This window comes from Pituophis catenifer, unplaced genomic scaffold (genome assembly GCF_029215685.1).
Source record: "Pituophis catenifer annectens isolate HBS135680 unplaced genomic scaffold, rPitCat1.0.hap2 SCAF_3, whole genome shotgun sequence".
NCBI classification, from domain to species: Eukaryota; Metazoa; Chordata; class Lepidosauria; order Squamata; family Colubridae; genus Pituophis; species Pituophis catenifer.
The window spans coordinates 131,580,663-131,594,671 of record NW_027256883.1 but is presented as its reverse complement, the minus strand read 5'-3'; the positions used below and the strand labels follow the sequence as shown (position 1 = coordinate 131,594,671).

General features: G+C 37.8%; 1 protein-coding gene across 1 annotated transcript in view; it reads left to right on the top strand.

Moving 5' to 3' along the window:
• The window catches only part of DPYD (dihydropyrimidine dehydrogenase), a 560,719-nt gene that overhangs the window by 478,926 nt on the left and 67,784 nt on the right, over window positions 1-14,009 (top strand). The window contains exon 19 of the mRNA XM_070941074.1: window positions 3,480-3,622. Coding sequence (XP_070797175.1) covers window positions 3,480-3,622 — 143 coding nt within the window. The remainder of the gene's footprint in view (window positions 1-3,479; window positions 3,623-14,009) is intronic.

The window sequence follows — 14,009 nt, the reverse complement described above, 5'->3', positions numbered from 1 at the left end:
TTGGGAGGTTAGTGTCCATGTTTCTCCGGCATATGTTAGAGCAGGTAGCACATACTGTAAGTACCTGGAATCAATTATTCCTTGTGTATGATACACATGTCAAAGTGTATGTATAAGATAATGATTTCTGCTCTGAAGTATCGAAGCATTCAGTTTAAAGACCTGAGTTGCATTGAAAGGGCCAGCTCAAAGCAGCTATTGAATTCAACGGATTTTGTTTTCTTTTGAAACCAATGGGATGCTTCTGAATTATTCTTAAAAGGAGGATATTTTTTTTTTTAATTTGATTTATATGCCGCCCTTCTCCGGAGACTCAGGGCGGCTTACAATGCGTTAAGCAATAGCCTTCATTCTTTTGTATATTTTATACAAAGTCAGCTTATTGTCCCCACAAACTGGGTCCTCATTTCACCTACCTTAGAAAGGATGGAAGGCTGAGTCAACCTTGAGCCTTGGAGAGATTCGAACCAGCAGAAATTGCAGGCAGCTGTGTTAATAACAGGGTGCACTAAACCCCTGTACTATCAAGGCTCTTTCTGACATGTTAGTTTACACACTGTTCGGCCATTGCAGGACTCGGCACCAATCAAGAGAAACCTCAGAGCCAAACCTAATTAACCTCCTATGTTACAAACCCATTCTGTTAGCTGCACAGAACCTGTTCAGATGTAATTTGCATGCAGAGATATTTCTGTTCTGCATTTATCCCCTGCTTCAAGACAGGCCATTCCTCCCATCCATTCATGTGTTTCAGGATCACTTCCGAATTATCATTTGGAAATCTGTGGATAGAAAAGGCTTTCTGCTGCAGAAGCTTTTTAGGAACCCTTGAGGGAGTGGGAAGATGACTTTGACTGCAGGATGGGGGCTAAACCTACAGTCCTGTATGTCTTTGTAATATCCTTGCTCTTTCACACAAGCAATGCCTAAGCAAGTCTGTAGCCCTCCTGACATCCAATTAGGCAGTCACTGAATTATTGATACTCTGCTTATTACTGGTTCCATTTTTAAACACTGCTTCTTGTACAACATTAGAAGAGGAGAAAAAAGAATCTTGCACTAGGATACTGTGGTTCATAGTCAATTTTTGGTAGCTGCATGGAAATCTTAAAAAAAAAAAAAAGACATTCCCTCCAGTGTGAAAGAGCAGTATGAATTCTAGAAGCCTCTTTGTGTTCTTCCTTTTCTCATTAAGATTGATTTTGTTAAGCTGACTGCAAATATCAAGCCATCCATTAAGGCCCATTGGGAATTCTTTGCCCTCTCTCTTTCTCTCGTTTGATCTTCTGTTTTGCTATGATCTTTACTTTTGCTCTTTAAGGTTATTTTTTTTTTAAAAGGACAATTTTGGTCAAACATTGGTCACTATTCATTAAGACGATGATAATTTTCCACCTGCTGTTTGGACTTAAGTGCCTCATTAGGCTTCCTCCTTTCTCTAACCTCCCCGCCTCCACCACTATATATTTTGGCTTCAGCAATGTTTCTGGTGGTCTAAGAGGTATAATTTGTCTGCACCATTCCACCAACGCAAAGCAAATTATCTCAGCTTTCCTTCTTTGTGGCTCATGTTTCTTGGTCCTTTTAAGACAGCCTGAATCCTGGTTCTGGAGCAGATGCATGTGGGGCGCGAGTTCAGTCTTGAAAACGGGGGATATGCCAAAGGAGGTGAATAATGAGGAGGAATCTGTGCTGAAGCAGCTGAAGGTGGCATAACCCTAGAGGATAATTCATATGCTGAATCAGGAGCAGATGTCAATAAAGACAGCTTGTCTGAGTATTTGGATGCTGATTCAGTAGCAAGTTGCATTGATGGGATAGGCTTGTCAGACAACCTGTTTGTAAAGACCAGTGTTGACTGGAAAAATGGTGGGTTGTTAGAGGGAGGTGACATTTTCCTGGAGGCAATAAGCACAGAAGAAACATCTTTCAAAAATGACAACCCAACAGATTTTTTTCAGGGTCCTATGGAGAAATCCTATCAGCAAACAGATCTTTTTTTAAAGGCAGGGGAATATTTTCCAAATACTTGAGACATCTCAGTGTGGCCATATTGCTTATGCATCATGCCAAAATGCAAAAGTAAAGTTTTTGGAAATGCAGTCTGGGGATGAAGCTTACCAGCCCACTCATTCAATAAAGGAGCTCCCACCAGTAGGAACAGTATTGTGTGGGTATACTGTGGAGGTTACTCTAAGGAATAAAAATATTGTGTTTATATTATGTTATTATATTCACCAAAGTATAGAAAACTATTTTTGGACAATAAGAATTCTCCAAGTCAAACTTGCTGGTTGCTCGGAAAGATATATTGTTCTGAAAGGTACATCCTTATTAGGCCATTATTATTGTATTTTACTCATCTTTATTGGGTATATAGCATGTAGAAGATTATTAACTCAGGTATGAATACAATTAAGCATAAACCAAGTCACAGTTAGTGTCACAAGTTGAGGGTGACTCTACTAAGTGTTCTAGTGTCCACTTAGTAATTAACTGACATTAGATGCTCTCCCCATGACTCCGGGACTGCAAATTGTGAACATGGTACCCAAAGTTCAGAAGGGTTATTTCTGAATGGCTATTTTAAATGCAATAAAAGGAAGATCAGTGTTAGCAAACCTTTTCAGCACCGAGTGCCGAAACGGGAGCGCACGCACATGCTGGAAACCAAAAGAGCAGCCACCTGGTGTGCATGTATGCGCCAGGAAGATGATCTTCCAGTTTCTGATGCGCGCATGCGCACCAGCCAGCTGGTCTTCGCATATGCATGTGCACCAGAAACCAGACAACCAGGTGGCTGGTGTGCATGCGTTCACTGGAAACCGGAAGAGGTTTCCGGTGCTTCCGCACGTGTGAGAACCAGCTGGCCAGCACGCCGGAACCCGGAAGAGCAATGGTCGACGGCTCGCATGCCTGGAGAGATGATTCTGCGTGCCACTTCCAGCACGCGTGCCATAGGTTCACCATCACAGCCTTAGATTCACAAGGAATAATATGAATTAAGTCAATTTATTTTTTGTTCTGTTTCTTTGTTCTGATCCATCTGCATTTTTTACCTGTACTGTTCTCAGAGGTAAGTTTGGCATAGCACAGTTGTATGGTTTAACTTAGGGGTAGAAGAAGCTATGGCCATTTACATATAACCTATAGTGACCTTGTAGTTTAGCATTTTCTGGAGGATCTGACTCTTGATAATAGCATTGAGTATACATCACCTGGTTTATTTTTTTTAATGTTGACAATGGTTGATAAACTTTATATGAAGTCATGTGTCCATACATAAATTGGTGAGTTTGAAAACTAGAGGTGAGACCAAGACAGGTTCTATTGTGGAAGAGTCTTGAAGACAATAAACTAATTGTATAGATAAGAGCTCAAGGGTTAAAAAAAAAAAGACCAAAAGCAGAGAAAGGAGAAAGAAATAGACTTGTCTGAGATTCTTGCCCTTCACTAATGAACTCTCTTTGTTTACACAGGAAATGCCATCAGACCAATAGCTCTTCGAGCTGTTTCTGCAATTGCTAAAGCTCTTCCTGGTTTTCCTATCTTAGCAACAGGAGGCATTGACTCAGCTGAAAGCGGCTTGCAATTTCTTCATAGTGGTGCTTCTGTTTTACAGGTATTTCTCCCTCCCTCCCTCCTCCCTCCCCTCTCTCTGTCTCTCTCTCTCTCTCTTTGAAACAGTACAAGAATTTGCTTTGAAGAGAGATGAGGAAGAGGCTTAAGCTTCAGCCAATTTTTCCTTCATGTCTTTGCCTTTTCTCAACCATTGTTGTCCATCATTTATTTAATTTACAATCTATCTTTCTACCATAGTTGGCCTAGCAATAGATGTGAATAAATGGAAAAAAACCCTAAAATGTTAAGAATTGTAAAACATAAGTAGGAGATGTTAATCATTATAAACATGAAATCTAAAATACTTGCACAATGCCAATATCACAAAAACTGCTTGTAAATATCAGGTGGATCTCTAAAGGAATAATACATACATTTTGGTATTTGCTTTGACGAGGATATTATAGAACTGAAAAAAAGCACTGATAATTAAAATAGAAAAAAATGAGCAAGAATCCTATGTACAACATGTATAACTTATGTCACTTTTTAAAAATATCAGATAAACAGGTATATGAGGAAAGCTATTACAATCAAGGATGATGAAGAAAAAGTAAATGGAAGTTTTCCCCCTATTTCACAATAACATCTTTGTTTATACAGTGAATAAAATGGTAAAAAGGTATTAAACATACCTAAAAGAAACCCATTTAATTAGTTACTAACCCATTTAATTAGTAATGTTCTGTCCATAACCTGAAGAGTTTAAAAGATTAGAGAAATTTATTGAAAATAAGATTATCAATGGATAATCATTATAGAGATATATTACTTCTAGTATTAGAGGTAGTATTGCTCTTAATACCAGATGCAAGACTAGATAATAGGAATCTTGCTGTTATATTCATATCCTGCCTGAGGCTTGCCATAGGCATGCTGAACTTGATAAACCTCGGGTGTAATCCAACAAAGTTCTCCGTATTTTATTTTGATTTCAGACAAATTATCTTTCAATTTATTTTATGGTAATCTTAGAAAGCTGGTAAAATATAAACAAGCAATGTTACAGTTAGATTGATTTGGTACATATAAAAAGAGAGTTCATCAATTGTTTTTCATCAGTCCCAAGAAAATGGATGTCATAGCGTTCTGGTTAACATTAATTAGTTAGATGACAGAAACATGGAGATGCTCATTGGCTCTACAAATAATTTGATCTTTGACTGAAAAAAAACCTGAATGATCACTAAATTGCAGTAAAAATGTATATGGAAAATAACTCTTAATCTACTGTCTAACATAGTTAGAAAGAGAGCTGTGTTGTCGAAAGTCAGGAGTCGGGTAACACCTTTTCCAATTAGCACATCTCCAACCAATACTAAAGTTTATGCTTTTTAATAAAATGTTGTCAATTTTTGGCATTTTCACTTGCAGCAGACACTCATGGTACCTAAGAGGATAATGATTGGAATTGATTTTTTTTTTTTTAAAGGATGGAAGGAGAAACAGTCAGAAAGGAACATTCAAGGCCTTTTGCTTACAATGTTCACCAGGAAATTAGAATTATTATTTCCATCAGTGAAAATACAGAGACCTGAGGCACAGAGGAATTGGGGGGTCGGGGGGTTGAAAAACAGACTCAGATAGTCTCAGATAGGAAGAAGTGGAATTGTCAATGCTTTAAAAAATCTGTTTTTTAAACCTAAAAAAAATGTTTCTTTAAGGGCAGGTTTAAAATTGTGTCAGTTGCCTTAAGTCAGAGGTAGGGAAACTTCCATAAATCTTGCAAGATTTTGGAAATCTCATGAAGTCGTTCACAACTCGAACATTGTGTAACATTTGACAAACACGTGAAAGTTCATCTGTAAAAAATATCAGTTTTGACAGCTCAGACCTTGTTTAAGGGTACAATAGGTTTTCGATCTCTTTGGTAAGTCTGGGATGTTGTTCTGAAAAATCCTTTAATTCCTAAAATTCCAGAAATTAAAAAGTATGTGTCTGTGTGTCTGTCTGTGTGTGTGTGTGTATACAGCTTTTCTTTATAATTAATTAAACTGGATTAATTAATAAATATTTCTCTGTGTGTGTGTGTGTGTGTGTGTGTGTGTGTGTATGAGAGATTTCATTCAAATTTTAAATTAATGTTTTAAATGTTAAATATTGTCTAGCCACAGATAAAATTACATTATGGAACAGATTCTCGTGTTTAAATAAAAGTTACTAATATTGTCAGAAACTTTAATTCTTAGAATATTATAAACAATGCTCCCTCCCTCCCCCGTTTTCTTTTATTCTTGATCTAGAGCAGCATTGAGAGCAGTATGAAACAAAGAAAGAAGTATGATCAGCAGGGGAATGTTCCATTGATTTCATTTATGACTACTAATTAGAACTGAATCTCAACCAAAGGACTGTATAACTTTTTACAATTTGTCATATAGCCCCTGAAGATTTCCATTAAAATGTAAGATTAGCTGAAATGTATTATAGTGTTCCTTCCAACTTGCTTAAGGATTTTGATTTGACTTCAAAAATTGATATCTTGATTAGTTTGTTAATGTATAACTTGGCAGAATGATTAGACGGGTGAACGGGTTTGTTATTAATTTATCTGAAACTTGCTTATAATAATACATTTTAAAAATGTAACAGAATTGAGAGCCAAAGAAACCTACATAATAGATTGGCATTCTTACTATCTTTGGAGAATCACCAGAATTGGAATTAGTGAGGCAAGACCAAATCACTATAGTGCATGAAAAAAGATCAACAATTTTCTTTTTCCAAAATGATTATCAAAAACTTCAAGGTAGGATAATTTTATGTAGAGTGCAATAACAGCATTGTTTTTAAAAATACCATATTTGAAGGCTTCTGATTACAATTCCACAAAATATTATTTTATAGCTACTTCAACACCATTTGTGCAGGAGTATCTACATATGCACAAATCAATCTAATTTAAGTTGAGCATCTTTATGTTTCATTATTTCAAGAAGAGAAAGTTAAGCAAATAATTAGTTTTCCCATTAATAGCCAACAAAGTAATAAATAAGCTTAATTTTAGCTGCGTTTTTAACAAACAATGCAATACTCTATATGACAGTAGAATGAGAGAAGAATCTGAGGTGAAGAAGTCCTGGTAGACTCATTTCAATGTGAGCATCTTATGTGTGTTAATTACCATATTTTTTGCTCCATAAAGGCACACTTTTTTTCCTCCCAAAAGTGGGTGGAAATGTCTGTGCGTCTTATGGAGTGAATATGGGTAACAGGCAGCAGCAGCGAACGGCGGCAGCAATTCCCACCGCCTGGAACAGCTGATCGGCGGTATTCTGGGAGGCCAATCCAATCGCCGATCAGCTGTTCGGAGGCGAAGGCTCCAGGTGGAGTCAGCAGACACGGAGGAAGCAGGCTGTTTGCTGTTTGCTGCAAGGAGACTAGCCAGATGAAGACCAGATGGATGCTGGGAGCCAGAGGCAGATTTTTTTTTCTTGTTTTCCTCCTCTAAACCTAGGTGTGTCTTATGGGCAGGAGCGTCTTATGGAGCGAAAAATATGGTAGGTAAGCAGAATATGGATCTCACAAGCACACATTAAGAGAGTCCAAGATTGAGTTAGCTGAAAGTTAACATTTTCCAAAAGTAGGGTAAGGAATTCTCTGGCCCATAAGGTTGTAGCAAAATTGTTAACAGGGTTGAAATTATCAGAGGTCAATTACTGAAGTCAGTGGCAAAGTTTTGTTACCGCCCTGCCTTAAGAAATAGTCCATACTGAAGCCAAGTGTCTATCTACTGAGCAAGAACAAGGAGAAGGCCAAAATTTCCCAAGAATCAGATGTAGTTAGTAACAAAGCCACAGGAGATTAGACTCTTTTGTTCATTGGAAGCAAAGGGCTCAAAGTTAGGCTTTCACAACAGTGCCAAGGTGTAGTTATTCATAGAAAGAGCCTTTAGATGATGAAAGTTGCCAGCTTCTACCTAAACATATTAGGCATTGGTTAACTCTGATATCAGAAAATGGTCTACTTTGGAGCAAGATTTTTTTTTTTTTTTTGAAATGGCAATTTATCCTAAGCCTGCCTGTTTCTTTTCTCTCTAGCTTTCAACACAGTCTTGAGAATGTTCTTTTAGTCTGAGTAGCTAAGACTCAGAACTGAGTCAGGGTATATAGATGCAGAATCAGTAGGGTATTTTTCAGCTTATTTCTCTGACCCCCAGAGTGAAGTCTTACAGGTGCATCTTCCCGTCCCCTCTCTTCCTCTGGTTGCTGATTTCTTGCCAGGGGTATGACAAAACATCAGATATTCAGTAAATGAAAGGAACTCGGAGACCAATAGAGTAACATGGCTGTGAAAAGTGATTCACGTATTGATAGGAAATCTAGAAGCTGTTTCCAGAGCAATCAAGATATGCTTTTTGCTTTCTCTTCACATACACAAAAAAGTCCTACTCTTCTATAACCAAAAAAAGCACAAGCAAACAAATTTAAAAGTTGCTGCTTTAAATTGTCTCTATATAGGTTTCTCATTTGGAAGTAGAACAATCATTGGAATTCATGTATTGTATCATTATCTATCTTGCAAAGAAATATTATTAATCAGAACTGAAAGGCTTATTCTTTGGGTTAACTGTTCTGGCTGCTACCAGAGAAATAGTCTAATGTTAGTTACGGAGAATTCAGACACTTTATTTAGGACAAGTGACTTCTTGATAGAAGGTTCGTGAATAATGACTCAGATTGATTAAGGTAACTAAGATAGAATTAGTTACTTTAGCTAGGTTACTTTATTGTAACCTCAAAGGAAGCCATGTACATCTGATCTAGCTACTGTTACTTCAAAGTAATCCAAATGTGGGTGTTTGTATATACACAGACACAGACACACACATATATTACACACACATACAGTATGCATATAATATATGTATATGTATATGTATATGTGTATATATATATATATATATATATATATATATATATATATATATATATATGTAGGTCTTTGGTTATTCGGGTCTTCTCCCATGTAAAATTGGAAGTGTCTTGGCGACGTTTCGACGAAGTCTCATTCGTCATCTTCAGGCTGGTGTTCTCGGCTTCGTGCTTCCAGGAGCAATGTGAGATCGCAGCTGTCTCTTCCTTTTAACTGCTAGTGGGGGTGTGAGCTGATTGGGTGGGAACTTGGCTGTGTTCTGATTGGGTGGAGGTGTGTTCTGATTGGTTAGGGGCTTGGCTGTGCTCTGATTGGATGGGGGGTTGGTTGTGCTCTGATTGGCTGGGGGTATGTTCTGTTTGGGTGGGGGCTTGGTTGTGCTCAGCTTAGTCTGAGTTGCAGGAGGATTTGAGCTGGTGAGCTGCGTTGTTGTTGTTTGGCTTCGTGTTTGTGGCCGTGCGAGCTCTTCATGGTGGGTGTCAGTCTGCTTCATGTATGGATTGGAGGGGTTTAAAGTGGCTAATGATGCAGCTGCGGTCTGGCTTCTGGTCCTTGGTCGTGGCTCATTATCAGTGTGGGTTTGAGTCTGCTTTCTGCGTGGATGTGTGGTGGTGACATCCTGTGTGGCTCTCGTGAGTGTGGGTCTGGTGTCATTCGTCGTGTTAGGGACTCGTTTGTCAATAAGGGCGGGTTTCCAAATGGCTGGTAGGCGGGAGGTATCGTCTCGTTTGTTCATGCTGTGTGGGCGTTTTTCTATCTCGATGGCTTCTCTGATTATTCTGTTGTTAAAGTGTTCAGTTTTGGCGATAGTTCTGGTCTTTTTAAAGTCAATATCATGTCCTGTGGCTTTAAGGTGTTGGACCAGGGAAGAAGTTGGTTCCTCTTTTCTGACTGAGTTCTTGTGTTCTTCTATGCGTGCACTTATTCGTCTGTTGGTTTGTCCGATGTATGTGGTGGGGTAAGCGGTGCATGGGATTTCATATACTCCTTGATTTTCTAACTCAATTTTGTCTTTGGGGTTCCTTAGGATGGTGGATATTTTTTGGTTTGTGCAGAATGCTGTCTTGATGTTATGTTTATGGAGGATTTTGCTTATTCTGTCTGTGGTGCCTTTTATGTATGGGAGGAGGGCTTTGCCGTTTTCTTGTTCTCTGTCTTGGATTTTAGTGGGGGTTTCTCCACTAAATACACATATATACATACATAAAATAATATACAAACACACACTACAGTATAAAAGTGTGTGTGTGTGTGTGTGTGTGTGTGTGTGTGTAAATAAAATTCCCTTCTCACTCTTATGAGTGGTATATGTCTTCCTCATTCTCAGATCCTGTACCAGAGGCCTAAGAGATTGAGGGTTCTGCACAGGATCATAATTGTACCTAACACTACAGCCTTCTGGATAGAAAGGCTCTGATGTCATTCCTGGGGTCTGTTGGAGCCACTCTCCCAGATAAAAAGTCACAGCCCCTGAATGAGGCTGGAAGATGTTTCTTCCTGTCTTGCCAGCTTCATTCTTAATTCATCCAATGGCTTATAAGCTTCCAAAACTGCAGCCAGCCATCCATAATGACTTGTGAGGCAATGTAGAAAAAATACTTCAGTATAAATAGAGCTCTGTAAGGATGTGCAAAGCACGTTAACTTGAAACATTTCCAAGTCAAAACGGAGGGTTTCAGGCATGAAACAGTTGAAAACATTTTGCACAGCCTTATGCCTTACTGCTGAAATAGCGGTTACTTAGAAAGGATCTGATTTGGCCTCCTTTTTTTTTAGTCTTGCCAAGGTCCCCCTGGCCAGAAGAAGGACAGGACCAGAATCTTCCCTTCAAACAATTCAAGATTCCTACACTAGATTCAGGATTTGGTGGAGCTAGCATCTTTCAGAAGATTCTAAGTTTAATTCTGATAGCTCCAAAGAATGTCCTACACTCCACAGGAGGTTTCATCAGAGAGTTTGTCTCTTCCCCTCCAACTGTGTTATTCAATGATTCTAAGGCATGGCAGCGCCTTGATCTATTTGCTTGAAGATTGGTTCCCCCCCCCTTCCTTTAAAAACTATCACTTTCAGAAGAACTTTACCTGGGTATCTTTTCTTCTCCAAGAGTGAATTTCGCTGTGGAAAATAGAGATCCAAACATACTTTGTTCTGGTTAGTGGTGGGATTCAAATTTTTTTACTACCGGTTCTGTGGGCATGGCTTGATGGGCATGATGTGGCTTGGTGGGCGTGGCAGGGGAAGGATACTATAAAATCTCCATTCCTACCCCACTCCAGGAGAAGGTTACTGCAAAATCCCCATTTCCTCCTGGTCAGCTGAGACTCAGGAGGTAGAGAATAGATGGGGGCGGGCCCAGTCAGAGGTGGTATTTACCGGTTCTTCAGAACTGTCAGAACCTGCTGAATACCACCTCTGGATCTGGTGGTAGAAATAGTGGATGCAACACAGACAAAACATATCATGATTCTTCCTTAAAGTTTTGAAATTACACAGTCTCATTACTTACTGCATACAATAGCGAGGTGGGATGGAGATTTGTTTTGCTTTAAAGCTGTCATTATGTAACAATAAGAGAAACACAAGAATAGCAGTGTCAGACTCCTACAATTAGGTTTCCAAATTTGTGATACTTCTGAGATGAAAAATGGATTAATATTTAGATATATTTATGTTTAACAAAACGTTGCATTCCATCTCAACGTATTTTCTTTTTTTTTTAAGTAAGCTCTTTTTCTTAAATCTTTGGTTTGACAAATAAGACTTTCATTTCGATTCACATATCTCTTCTTCCCACATGCATGTCCTCAACCAGTCACATCTTTTTCTTTGGTGTATGTTTTTCTTAAAAGGCTTTTGAGGCAGAGACATGCATTTTTTAAAAATCATCTTACTATGGGAAATTAAAAATGGAGACAATTATAGAAAATTCCAATTGAAAGAGAAATTGCATTATCAAATATGCCATAAAAGCACAAAAAATATTAAAGTAAAATCACTTCAGAGCAGCCTGTATGATTCAATTGTAGATCAATAGTGTGTAGTTAATGCATTAGCAGTAGAGCATTAATTTGCAATTACCGCAGGTGATCTGATCCTCTATGTGCTGTCCATTGACATAAATGACCTTTTGTTGAAAAGGATTCTGCAGGCATTATTTCTAGCAGCTGTAACGAGAAAAGAAATAGAACAAGTCACTTTTGATCTCTCTTGCACTCTCTCTCTCTCCCCCTCTCTCCCTCTCTCTCTCTCACACACACACCTAGAAATATTTTTTGTGTGAGAGAGACAGACAGGCAAACAGACAGACAGACTCATTTGAAAATGAAATTAGGTCTGTTTTAGCCATTGAATTCTTTGAATATTCACTTGTTGTATTAAAGAAAATATGTTCATCCTTTTGGCCAGGATATTGAAAAATGAATGAGGTTCTAATGATGTATTCTTTCTTCCATGCTGGATTTATTCACTGAATGAAAATGTTGTTGAATGGTTCATCATAAATCTTGCTGCTTTTAAGCAATTTTCACTGATGGTGAAATTGGAAATGTTAGACCTGTAAAGTTGGATCTACTTGTGTCCTTCTGCTGAGCACTGTTTTGCCAGGAGAATGAATTATTAATAGTTTCACAATCCCAGATCTTGTCAATTGATTTGGAGCAAACTCTAGAATAGATGTGAGGCATACAGACGAGAGGAGAGGAGGAAGGGAGCAATAGGAAATGGGAAAATTCAGTGTGAAAGTTAAGCATACTTGCTTTATATTAATTTCATTCTCAGTTTTATCCTGTTCCTTTACTAAGACAATGTTAAATAATATTTATTTCTCAACATTGGCTTTGCAGTTGAGGAAGATGAAGGGGAAAATCTCTTACACAGGAGGAAGCATCTACATTTTATAGATTTATCTTCAGCTCTGTAGCTCTGTAATCAGTATTATATTGAAAAGTTTTTTAAAAAAAACCACACATTTTCTAAAGCAATCCTCCCGATCAACAATAGTGTCTGGACTATCTTGCCAAAAATCATTTCTTCAAAGTATGAAGAAATTGTTTCAGAAACTGAGATTTTTTTTGTAGTGTTCTAACACCATCCATTTTGCTCTTACAAAACTTGAAAATTATCTGGGCAAAAAGACAAGCAGAAGGAACTGTGCCTTGTCTGTATGAAAGGGGGAAGGTGTTGCTTTATTCCTATAGGATTTTAGGGGTCAGAGAACTTTTCTTCTTTTATAGATCACAAATACGCTTCTTTCGTGGACACAAAATTGAGTTCACAAATTCTTACAGCCAAGCTGATGGAGCCCAAAAGCAATTTTAACAGAAAGAAAATATAGCAGTTTTGAAGGAATAGGCTCAAAAGGATGAGAGGTTAATCACTCCATGACTAAATTGAGGTCCCAAGACAGAAAAATTGTTTTGCTAGCTAGTTTTGATAGACTTGCTGCTTACAAAAATATGGCCCCTGGAGTACGGGCCTCAAAATTCTTGCTTTCAGTATTGTTCATTACAGATCTCTCTCTGTCAAAAGTGCAGGCCAATAAAAGTTCATCCAGAATGGACTCCAAAAAGAGAGTTCCTTGCATTTTAGCTCTCTCTGTGCCCTTCTCCTTAGTGTTTTCAGTCTCAGTGGTTTAAGACAGTTTCCAAATAGATAGACCTGTTGATGTCTAGTTGGCCTGGACTTCTTGGCCAGCCATCTTTCAGTCCTGACATCTTTCTCTATTAAGCCCAAGCAAAAACCTTCCCTAGGAGCTGCAGTGGTAAAATTACACCTGTAATAATGCTCCGTATTTTAACTCCGCTCTATATTTTACAAAAGAAAGGAAACTTTCTTCATTATAAGTTATTTAAATGATTTTGCTTCAAAATAGTTCAGTCTGATTTTAAAAGGAGATTGGTAGTTTTTTTAAAAATACAAGTTTAGTTTTTGGCTTTCTTTAATCCTCTCTTCCCAGGAGAAAGACATTTGTAATATACATACACACTCCCTGGTTATCAAAAATGCAATCACTTGATTTTACGACACATAAAGTAATGTGAGAAAATTTGATAAAAGATGAGAATTTCAAGTGGCTAGTTTACCATCTTTTACTGCTATGAAAAAAAACCACAAAATAAAAGGAAGGTAGCAAACATCCTTTTTTCTGCTAATACTAAGGTTAGCATGCGTAGAAAAGCAATGCACAAGTTGATATTAGGCTAGATAAATATATTTTATTTGAGCTCTTAATAGGATTGAGACATTTTTCACTGATGAGAAATACTCATCATTTATATAAAGACACGAAAAGAGTTTGGCTGCATCAGATCAAAAGACCATATATCCGATCAACATTTCCCACAGAAGCAAAGCATGTACTTCCAGGAACCTCAAAACCAGACAATACTATGTATTTTTATTATTTGATTTGATTTATATACTGCACATCTCACTGAGACCACTGTAAGCAGCAAAACTAATTTTAAAACAAAAATATCAGATAAGAATAATCAAAAGCATACAAAGGCAAAAAA